Source organism: Hylobates moloch, unplaced genomic scaffold (genome assembly GCF_009828535.3).
Source record: "Hylobates moloch isolate HMO894 unplaced genomic scaffold, HMol_V3 SCAFFOLD_2, whole genome shotgun sequence".
Lineage (NCBI taxonomy): Eukaryota > Metazoa > Chordata > Mammalia > Primates > Hylobatidae > Hylobates > Hylobates moloch.
In genome coordinates, this window is record NW_026652277.1 from 80,431,271 (window position 1) to 80,443,188 (window position 11,918).

At 36.6% G+C, this 11,918-nt stretch overlaps 1 protein-coding gene across 14 annotated transcripts in view; it reads left to right on the forward strand.

Moving 5' to 3' along the window:
• SNAP91 (synaptosome associated protein 91) overlaps positions 1–4,485 on the forward strand; it is a 159,440-nt gene extending 154,955 nt beyond the window's left edge. For 13 of the 14 annotated variants that reach the window (XM_032152208.2, XM_032152267.2, XM_032152218.2 and 10 more), the window contains 2 exons: positions 1,109–1,211; positions 3,077–4,485. In XM_032152208.2, the coding sequence (XP_032008099.1) occupies positions 1,109–1,201 (93 nt within the window). In that variant the 3' untranslated portion in view covers positions 1,202–1,211; positions 3,077–4,485. The remainder of the gene's footprint in view (positions 1–1,108; positions 1,212–3,076) is intronic. The other variant, XM_058434846.1, reaches the window with a different exon arrangement.
• Positions 4,486–11,918: the final 7,433 nt, after the last annotated feature.

Genomic DNA, 11,918 nt, shown 5'->3' on the forward strand with positions numbered 1-11,918 from the left:
TCCCAGTTTTAAACATGGAAATTTGACAGATAGATAATATAATTAGTCAGTAGTTTCTGGACATAGGACCAAATCTCAAAATCCACACTACTGGAACTCTGTTCACTGAACTAATAAAAATATACATCACTGCCCCACAGTTCCAGCATGTTACTACAAGCATAGGAGATTAATTAGACTCAAATCCTAGATGTCAACTACTACTCTATAGACTACATGAGATTTTTCAAGAGCTTGTATCCTGTAAAAGTCAGCTCCCAGAAGTTATATCTGTGACACAATGAAAAAATAATTCAGATTCTGGTTAAACAGAAACAAGGCAAGTTAATTGTTTGTTACTTTTGCTACAAGTCCGATATGATTCTTTCCTATAGTATTTAATAATTAGTTTTAGCCTTCTCTGAAAGCTGAATAGATTGCATTAGAATGTAGTGGCTTTCACTACCAGGAAACTATTTGGTCTTGTGAAACAAACAGTGCCCTCAAACTTGACTGATTTTCACTTAAAATAATGTATATGAAATTCTAGTATATTTAGCTAATAAGTGTAAGTAATTTCTTAAATAGCTTTCTACAAACCATTTCCTATTTTTCCTTCAAATTCACTCTCACTGTAGGAAAAGCCATTTAAATAGATTTATTAGTTTAGAGGTACTAATGACTCAAAGTAAAAATGCTTTTGTATAGAGAAAACAGTTGTTTGTTTGTTTTACTGTTTGTTCATAATATCTTTATGTTACTAGTGTTTCACATCTTCCCTAAGTCATATCCGTATTGTTCTACTGGAGTCCCCAAATTTTACTTTGGCTAAATCCAATGTCAGAGAAGTTCAAGAAAGCCAAGTATCAGTTGAAGTGTATTTTACCAGTCCAGAATTAAACACAACTCTGTGACTATGTAGAACAAGTAGATTTTATAAACCTTTAACCGTCTAATCTTCTGCATGTTTGTTTTCTTTGATATGTGTTCTGCCTAATGCCTCTCCCTCTCTCTCTCTCTCTCTTCCCACTCCCTCCCTACCTCCCTCCCTCCCTCTCCCTCTTACCCCATCTCTCATTCTCTCTCTGCTTTCTGTTCCTGCTCTTTGGGGCTGGCTTTTTCCCATTAGCTTTCTCCAAGCCCTACACCTGCCACTCAGAGTCCCAAGAAACCTCCAGCAAAGGACCCATTAGCGGATCTTAACATCAAGGATTTCTTGTAAACAATTTAAGGTATCTAATATTGAGCTTTTCCTGTAGGCTTGTAATAATGAGCTATACAATATTTAGCTATTTCAGAGGTATTCATTATTTCTGCATTTTGAATAGCTGTGTATAATAGTAATAATGTGAGTGTTTATACTTTTAAATTTGATATTAAAACCTATCTTTAAGAGTTTTCTAAATCTTAATTTATATAACTAGGAGGGAAAGTAACCTCCAAATTGTCCTTATGCTGGAAAGCACAACGATTAGCTTTAATAAAGCAAAAAGGTGCCCAAGCTACTTGGTAAATTAGAAAATTACCACTTTATTATATCATGACTGGAATTTATAGAAAGCTAACATTTATACTATTGCATTTAGAAATCATCTAAGAATATATTTGAATGCATAATTGTATTTATATTGTTTATTCTTCTTTTGCCTCATAAAGCTTAGATTATTACCCTTTACATTTCTGCATTCAAGCGGAATTTTAAATTTCTAATGTTCTAGTTTTAAATTTCACAAATTTCATATAATTTATGAGATGACTCATGCTGAAGTCATGGAAGGAAACGAATGAAGGAAAAATGTTTACTATTGACCCCAGCACCTAACACAGTGGGTAGGTTCTCAACAAATCCTTGCTGAATGGACGAACATAATTTACACGGTACTTTTCACATCCACTTCTCAGTAGGAGAACAGTCACGTGAGATAAACTAGCCAGATATTTTTTGTCTCCATTTCACAGCTAAAAGAACTGATCCTTGGGCATTAAGGAATTTGCCCAGGGTCCCACAGGGAAGAATTGTAAGAGGCTCCGTGTTTCTGGACTCTTGTCCAATGTTGTTTTCAGTATGCACCTACTGTGCTACGTATGATTCTTAGAAACCATCCCTAATGTCTGCTAAGATTTTTGTGAATGCTTGATTTTTTTTTTTTCTTATCAAGATTAATGATGTATTATTTTAAGGTATTAACATCTCAGTCAAGTAAACTCTCCTTATGCCCAACTTTTCTATTCCACTTTGGATTGGCTAATGTAGACATAAGTGAGACAATGAACACTTAATAAGTTTCAGGAGTGACCAAGGAAACTGCATAGAGCAGCCTGTATTCACCTCTTACTTAGTAAATGTTGCCCTAATCATATGCCAGGAACTTTGATAAGTACAGGAAACAGATATGCTTGAGAGTCCTTGCCTGAGAGAGACAGAGAGAGACAAAGAGAAAGACAGACAGAGACAGAGACAGACAGACAAAGACAGAGACACAGAGAGAATTACTGTTTTATGAAGAGTTATCTATGTGGCTAAGCCTTAAGACCCCACAAATGTTTCCAGCAGAAATGAATGATGCATGAATTAGCCAGGGAGATGAGTGGGAAGTGGCTGAGAAAAGGCATTGGGTCGCCATGGATGTCTCTGTTCTCTTCTATTCTGTCACTGGTTCAGCTGTTTAGTAAGTGACTCATTGAACACCATAACTGAATACATGAAAAAATAATGTAAGGTCATTGCCATGCCCCTTTTTTCTTTAGCTGCCCTTTTTAAAGGTTAGCTGCTCTTAGATACTGAATGCTATACCGAATGTCCTGCTACTAAAATTTCTAATATGTATCTAAATTTCAAATTTTTGTTGATATAATTATTATCTAAAATGAAACTATACATCGAAAGTTTTTTTTAAATTTCTGGCTAAACTTTAAAATTTTTAAGCTCATTTTAAAGAGCTATGAAAAGTATGTAAATTTGAATTTGTCCATGCAGAGACCTTTTTATGTAAAAGTTGTTTGTGGAAACTATGAAGTAAAATTGCAAGGGAGGTAAAATGTTTGAGGACTATGTAATATTCTTCTTTTGTAATTCTAATTTTTGTTTTCTTTACAGCTGCAATTTTTGTGACTGAATAGGAAAATAACTGAGTTTGGAGACTTCAAATAAGATTGATGCTGAGTTTCAAAGGGAGCCACCAGTACCAAACCCAATGCTTACTCATAACTTCTCTTCCAAATTGTGTAGCACAGCCGTGAAAGTGAACATTAGGAATGTGTACTACCTTAGCTGTTATCCCTACTCTTGAAATTGTAGTGTATTTGGATTATTCGTGTATCGTACGATGTAAACAATGAATGGATGTTACTGATGCCGTTAATGCTTTTCTGGACTTCGCCTGAGGACAGATGATGCAGCTGTTGTGTGATGAGCTATTTGGAAAGATGTGTCTGTGTTTTTGAAGGTTTCAATGTACATATAACTTTTGAACAAACCCCAAACTCTTCCCATAAATTATCTTTTCTTCTGTATCTCTGTTACAAGCGTCGTGTGATAATATCAGATAATAAGGAAAACTCTCATAAATATACAAAACTTTTTCAGTGTGGAGTACATTTTTCCAATCACAGCATCTTCAACTGTTGTGAGAAATGTTTATTTTTGTGGCACTGTATATGTTAAGAAATTTTATTTTAAAAAATATAAAGGTTAACATCCATAATAAATACTTCTCTTTGAAGCTACCTTATCAAGAACGAAAAATCGTATGGGAAGAATCCCCTATTTATCACTGCTATATTAAAATATATATATATTTTAATTATATTTGACAGGTTTTGCATCTAAATTGACCTATTTATTCATTCTTGATTAAATGCACTGAAAAGTAAAGGGTCTGTTTGTATCATGTTCATGAAAATGCAGTTAGAGAGGTGCTATTCAAGTGATTCTGAAGGCACCCCAAGGTGTATCTGTAATTTAAAGATTACTGCAAATATTTTTACTTTACTGTGGGTTTTTAGTACATCTGTTGATTTAGTATTTCTTTGTGTGTTTTGTAGACTAGTGTTCTTCCATCCTTCAATTGAGCTCAAAGTAGGTTTTGTTGTAACGTTGTGATTAGGATTTAAACTAATTCAGAGAATTGTATCTTTTCCTGTACATACTGTATTCTTTAAGTTTTAATTTGTCGTCATACTGTCTGTGCTGATGGCTTGGCTTAAGATTTTGATGCATAAATGAGGTCACTGTTGATCAGTGTTGCTAGTGGCTTGGCAGCTCTTCATAAAAGCATATTGGGTTGGAAAGGTGTTTGCCTATTTTTCAAATTATTTAATAGATGTATGGTACCATTTAAAAGTGGTTGTATCTGAATTTACTGTGGGGATAACATACACTGTAATGGGGAAAAATTACCTAAAACCAATTTCAAATGGCTTTCTTTGTATTTCAGTTTAAAAACCCAGTGCATGTACGCCCTCTGAGATGCAATAAACACCTTGAACAAAGAAATGCAAACATAATGTTTCTCTCTTTGATTATGTTTTGGGGAAAAGGTCTGTTTCAGATGACACACACAGCAGACAAAAATATTGAAGATTTTAAAATGCTGTTCATGCCAATAGAGTTTTGATTATTTTATAAAAAATTAAAAACAAGGAAAAAGAGCAATTTTAACAAGCTTTCATTAAACTTGGGTCTCTGTAACTGCTGCCAAATGAGTTGAAATTCCATATTTCAAAATGTATATGTATTTTTATGCTGAACTTTCTTTTATTTATTTTGTTAATTGTGCTTTAAGTTCTAGGGTACATGTGCACAACGTGCAGGTTTGTTGTTACATGTGTATACATGTGCCATGTTGGTGTGCTGCACCCATTAACTTGTCATTTACATTAGGTATATCTCCTAATGCTATCCCTGCCCCTCCCCCCACCCCACGACAGGCCCCGGTGTGTGATGTTCCCCTTCCTGTGCCCAAGTGTTCTCATTGTTCAGTTCCCACCTATAAGTGAGAACATGTGGTGTTTGGTTTTTTGTCCTTGCAATAGTTTGCTGAGAATGATGGTTTCCAGCTTCATCCATGTCCCTACAAGGGACATGAACTCATCCTTTTTTATCACTGCATAGTATTCCATGGTTTATATGTGCCACATTTTCTTAATCCAGTCTATCATTGATGGACATTTGGGTTGGTTCCAAGTCTTTGCTATTGTGAATAGTGCCACCATAAACATACGTGTGCATGTGTCTTTATAGCAGCATGATTTATAATCCTTTGGGTATATACCCAGTAATGGGATGGCTGGGTCAAATGGTATTTCTAGTTCTAGATCCTTGAGGAATCGCCACACTGCCTTCCACAATCGTTGAACTAATTTACACTCCCACCAACAGTGTAAAAGCGTTCTTATTTCTGCACATCCTCTCCAGCATCTGTCGTTTCCTGACTTCTTAATGATTGCCATTCTAACTGGCGTGAGATGGTATCTCGTTGTGGTTTTGATTCACATTTCTCTAACGACCAGTGACAATGAGCATTTTTTCAATGTTTGTTGGCTGCATAAATGTTTTCTTTTGAGAAGTGTCTCTTCATATCCTTTGCCCAGTTTTTGATGGAGTTGTTTGTTTTTTTCTTGTAAATTTAAGTTCTTTGTAGATTCTGGATATTAGCCCTTTGTCGGATAGATGGCAAAAATTTTCTCCCATTCTCTAAGTTGTCTGTTCACTCTGCTGATAGTTTCTTTTGCTGTGCAGAAGTTCTTTACTTTAATTAGATCCCGTTTGTCTATTTTGGCTTTTGTTGTCATTGCTTTTGATGTTTTAGTCATGAAGTCTTTGCACATGCCTAGATCCTGAATGGTATTGCCTAGGTTTTCTTCTAGGGTTTTTATGGTTTTAGGTCTTACGTTTAAGTATTTAATCCATCTTGAGTTAATTTTTGTGTAAGGTTTAAGGAAGAGATCCAGTTTCAGCTTTCTGCATATGGCTAGCCAGTTTTCTCAACACCATTTATTAAATAAGGAATCCTTTCCCCATTGCTTGTTTTTGTCAGGTTTGTAAAAGATCAGATGGTTGTAGATGTGTGGTGTTATTTCTGAAGCCTCTGTTCTGTTCCATGGGTCTATATATCTGTTTTGTTACCAGTGCCATGATGTTTTGGTTACTATAGCCTTGTAGTATAGTTTGAAGTCAGATAGTGTGATGCCTCCAGCTTTGTTCTTTTTGCTTAGGATTGTCTTGGCTATGCGGGCTCCTTTTCAGTTCCATATGAAATTTAAAGCAGTTTTTTCCGAATTCTGTGAAGAGAGTCCATGGTAGCTTGATGGGGATAGCATTGAATCTATAAATTACTTTGGACAGTATGGCCATGTTCACGATACTGATTCTTCGTATCCATGAGTATGGAATGTTTTTCCATTTGTTTGTGTCCTCTCTTATTTCCTCGAGCAGTGGTATGTAGTTCTCCTTGAAGAGGTTCTTCACATCCCTTGTAAGTTGTATTCCTAGGTATTTTGTTCTCTTTGTAGCAATTGTGAATGGGAGTTTGCTCATGATACGGCTCTCTGTTATCAGTGTATAGGAATGCTTGTGATTTTTGCGCATTGATTTTGTATCCTGAGAGTTTGCTGAAGTTGCTTATCAGCTTAAGGAGATTTGGGCTGAGACGATGGAGTTTTCTAAATATACAGTCATGTTGTCTGCAAAGAGAGACAATTTGACTTCCTTTTTTCCTAAATGAATGCCTGTTATTTCTTTCTCTTGCCTGATTGCCCTGGCCAGAACTTCCAACACTGTGTTGAATAGGAGTGGTGAGAGATGGCATCCTTGTCTTGTGCTGGTTTTCAAAAGGAATGCTTCCAGTTTTTGCCCATTCAGTATGATATTGGCTGTGGGTTTGTCATAGATAGCTCTTATTATTTTGAGATCCGTTCCATCAATGCCTACTTTATTGAGAGTTTTTAGCATGAAGGCTGTTGAATTTTGTCAAAGGCCTTTTCTGCATCTATTGAGATAATCATGTGATTTTTGTCATTAGTTCTGTTTAAGTGATGAATTATGTTTATTGATTTGCATATGTTAAACCAGCCTTGCATCTCAGGGACGAAGCCCACTTGATCATGGTGGATAAGCTTTTTGATGTGCTGCTGGATTCGTTTTGCCAGTATTTTATTGAGGATTTTCGCATCAATGTTCATCAGGGATATTGGCCTGAAATTTTCTTTTTTTGTTGTGTCTCTGCCAGGTTTTGGTATAAAGATGATGCTGGCTTCATCAAATGAGTGAGAGAGAATTCCCTCTTCTTCTATTGTTTGGAATAGTTTCAAAAGGAACGGTACCAGCTCCTCTTTGTACCTCTGTAGAATTTGGCTGTGAATCCGTCTGGTCCTGGACTTTTTTTTGCCTGATAGCTATTAATTATTGCCTCAATTTCAGAACTTGTTATTGGTCTATTCAGGGATTTGACTTCTTCCTGGTTTAGTCTTGGGAGGTTGTATTTGTCTAGGAATTTATCCATTTCTTCTAGATTTTCTAGTTTATTTGCATAGAGATGTTTACAATATTCTATGATGGTAGTTTGTATTTCTGTGAAATCAGTGGTGATATCCCCTTTATCATTTTTTGTTGTGCCTATTGGATTCTTCTCTCTTTTAATTCTTTGTTAGACTGGCTAGCAGTCTGTCAATTTTGTTGATCATTTCAAAAAATAAGCTCCTAGATTCATTGATTTTTGAATGGTTTTTCGTGTCTCTATCTCCTTCAGTTCTGCTCTGATCTTAGTTATTTCTTGTCTTCTGCTAGCTTTTGAATTTGTTTGCTCTTGCTTCTCTAGGTCTTTTAATTGTGATGTTAGGGTGTTGATTTTAGATCTCTCCTGCTTTCTCTTGTGGGCATTTAGTGCTATAAATTTTCCTCTACACACTGCTTTAAATGTGTCCCAGAGATTCTGGTACATTGTGTCTTTGTTCTCATTGGTTTCAAAGAACATCTTTATTTCTGCCTTAATTTTATTATTTACCCAGTAGTCATTCAGGAGCAGGTTGTTCAGTTTCCATGTAGTTGTGTGGTTTTGAGTGAGTTTCTTAATCCTGAGTTCTAATTTGACTGCACTGTGGTCTGAGAGACTGTTTGTTATGATTTCCATTCTTTTGCATTTGCTGAGGAGTGTTTTACCTCCAATTATGTGTTCAATTTTAGATAAGTGCTATGCGATGCTGAGAAGAATGTATATTCTGTTGATTTGGGGTGGAGAGTTCTGTAGATGTCTATTAGGTCTGCTTGGTCCAGAGCTGAGTTCAAGTCCTGGATATCCTTGTTAATTTTCTGTCTTGTCGATCTGTCTCATATTGACAGTGGGGTGTTAAAATCTCCCACCATTATTGTGTGGGAGTCTGTCTCCTTGTACGTTTCTAAGAACTTGCTTTATGAATCTGAGTGCTCTTGTATTGGGTGCATATATATTTAGCATAGTTAGCTCTTCTTGTTGAATTTATCCCTTTACCGTTATGTAATGGCGTTCTTTGTCTCTTTTGATCTTTGTTGGTTTAAAGTCTGTTTTATCAGAGACTAGGATTGCAACCCCTGCCTTTTTTTGTTTTCCATTTGCCTGGTAGATCTTCCTCCATCCCTTTATTTTAAGCCTATATGTGTCTCTGCACATGAGATAGGTCTCCGGAATACAGCACACTGATGGGTCTTGACTCTTTATCCAATTTGCCAGTCTGTGTCTTTTAATTGGAGCATTTAGCCCATTTACAATTAAGGTTAATACTGTTATGTGTGAATTTGATCCTGTCATCATGATGTTAGCTGGTTATTTTGCTCGTTAGTTGATGCAGTTTCTTCCTAGCCTTGATGGTCTTTACAATTTGGCATGTTTTTGCAGAGGCTGGTACCAGTTGTTCCTTTCCAAGTTTAGTGCTTCCTTCAGGAGCTCTTTTAGGGCAGGCCTGGTAGTGACAAAATCTCTCAGCATTTGCTTGTTCGTAAAGGATTTTATTTCTCCTTCACTTATGAAGCTTAGTTTGTCTGGATATGAAATTGTGGGTTGAAAATTCTTTTCTTTAAGAATGTTGAATATTGGCCCCCACTCTCTTCTGGCTTGTTGAGTTTCTGCCAAGAGATCAGCTGTTAGTCTGATGGGCTTCCCTTTGTGGGTAACCTGACCTTTCTCTCTGGCTGCCCTTAACATTTTTTCCTTCATTTCAACTTTTGTGAATCTGACAATTATGTGTCTTGAAGTTGTTCTCCTCGAGGAGTATCTTTGTGGTGTTCTCTGTATTTCCAGAATTTGAATGTTGGCCTGCCTTGCTAGGTTGGGGAAGTTCTCCTGGATAATATCCTGCAGAGTGTTTTCCAACATGGTTCCATTCTCCCTGTCACTTTCAGGTACACCAATCAGACGTAGATTTGGTCTTTTCACATAGTCACATATGTCTTGAAAGCTTTGTTCGTTTCTTTTTATTCTTTTTTCTCTAAACTTCTCACTTCATTTCATTCATTTGATCTTCAATCACTGATTCCCTTTCTTCCAGCTGATCGAATTGGCTACTGAAGCTTGTGCATTCACCAGAATCTCTGGGACACATTTAAAGCAGTGTGTAGAGGGAAATTTATAGCACTAAATGCCCACAAGAGAAAGCAGGAAAGATGTAAAATTAACACCCTAACATCACAATTAAAAGAACTAGAGAAGCAAGAGCAAACACATTCAAAAGCTAGCAGAAGGCAACTAAGATCAGAACAGAACCGAAGGAGATAGAGACACAAAAAACCCTTCAAAAAATCAGTGAATCCAGGAGTTGGTTTTTGAAAAGATCAACAAAATTGATAGACCGCTAGCAAGACTAATAAAGAAGAAAAGAGAGAAGAATCAAATAGACACAGTAAAAAATGATAAAGGGGATATCACCACTGATCTCACAGAAATACAAACTACCATCAGAGAATACTATAAACACCTCTACACAAATAAACTAGAAAATCTAGAAGAAAAGGACAAATTCCTGGACACATACACCCTCCCAGGACTAAACCAGGAAGAAGTTGAATCTGTGAATAGGCCAATAACAGGCTCAGAAATTGAGGCAATAATTAATAGCTTAATAACCAAGAAAAGTCCAGAACCAGACAGATTCACAGCCGAATTCTACCAGAGGTACAAGGAGGAGCTGGTACTGTTCCTTCTGAAACTATTCCAATCAACAGAAAAAGAGGGAATCCTCCCTAATTCATTTTATGAGGCCAGCATCATCCTGATACTAAAGCCTGGCAGAGACACAATAAAAAAAGAGAATTTTAGACCAATATCCCTGATGAATATTGATGCAAAAATCCTCAATAAAATACTGGCAAACCAAATCCAGCAGCACATCTAAAAGCTTATCCACCATGATCAAGTGGGCTTCATCCCTGGGACGCAAGGCTGGTTCAACATACGCAGATCAATAAACGTAATCCAGCATATAAAGAGAACCAAAGACAAAAACCACATGATTATCTCAATAGATGCAGAAAAGGCCTTTGACAAAATTCAACAGCCTTCATGCAAAAAACTCTCAATAAATTAGATATTGATGGGATGTACCTCAAAATAATAAGAGCTATTTCTGACAGACCCACAGCCAATATCATACTGAATGGGCAAAAACTGGAAGCATTCCTTTTGAAAACTGGCACAAGACAGGGATGCCCTCTGTCACTACTCCTATTCAACATAGTGTTGGAAATTCTGTCCAGGGCAATCAGGCAGGAGAAAGAAATAAAGGATATTCAATTAGGAAAAGAGGAAGTCAAATTGTCCCTGTTTGCAGATGACATGATTGTATATCTAGAAAACCCCATCGTCTCAGCCCAAAATCTCCTTAAGCTGATAAGCAACTTCAGCAAAGTCTCAGGATACAAAATCAATGTGCAAAAATCACAGGCATTCTTATACACCAAAAACAGACAGAGAGCCAAATCATGAGTGAACTCCCATTCACAATTGCTTCAAAGAGAATAAAATATCTAGGAATCCAACTTACAAGGGATGTGAAGGACCTCTTCAAGGAGAACTACAAACCACTGCTCAATGAATAAAAGAGGATACAAACAAATGGAAGAACATTCCACGCTCATGGGTAGGAAGAATCAATATCGTCAAAATGGCCATACTGTCCAAGGTAATTTATAGATTCAATGCCATCCCCATCAAGCTACCAATGACTTTCTTCACAGAATTGGAAAAAACTACTTTAAAGTTCATATGGAACCAAAAAAGAGCCCACATCGCCAAGTCAATCCTAAGACAAAAGAACAAAGCTGGAGGCATCACACTACCTGACTTCAAACTATACTACAAGGCTACAGTAACCAAAACAGCATGGTACTGGTACCAAAACAGCACTGTACTGGTACCAAAACAGAATTACAGACAAATGGAACAGAACAGAGCCCTCAGAAATAACGCTGCTTATCTACAACCATCTGATCTTTGACAAACCTGACAAAAACAAGAAATGGGGAAAGGAATCCCTGTTTAACAAATGGTGCTGGGAAAACTGGCTAGCCATGTGCAGAAAGCTGAAACTGGATCTCTTTCTTACACCTTATACAAAAATTAATTCAAGATGGATTAAAGACTTAAATTTCAGACCTAAAACCATAAAAACCCTAGAAGAAAACCTAGGCACTACCATTCAGGACATAGGCATGGGCAAGGACTTCATGTCTAAAACACCAAAAGCAATGGCAACAAAAGCCAAAATTGACAAATGGGATCTAATTAAACTAAAGAGCTTCTGCACAGCAAAATAAACTACCATCAGAGTGAACAGGCAACCTACAGAAAATTTTTGCAATCTACTCATCTGACAAAGGGCTAATATCTAGAATCTACAAAGAACTCAAACAAATTTATAAGAAAAAAACAACCCCATCAAAAAGTGGGCAAAGGATATGAACAGACACTTCT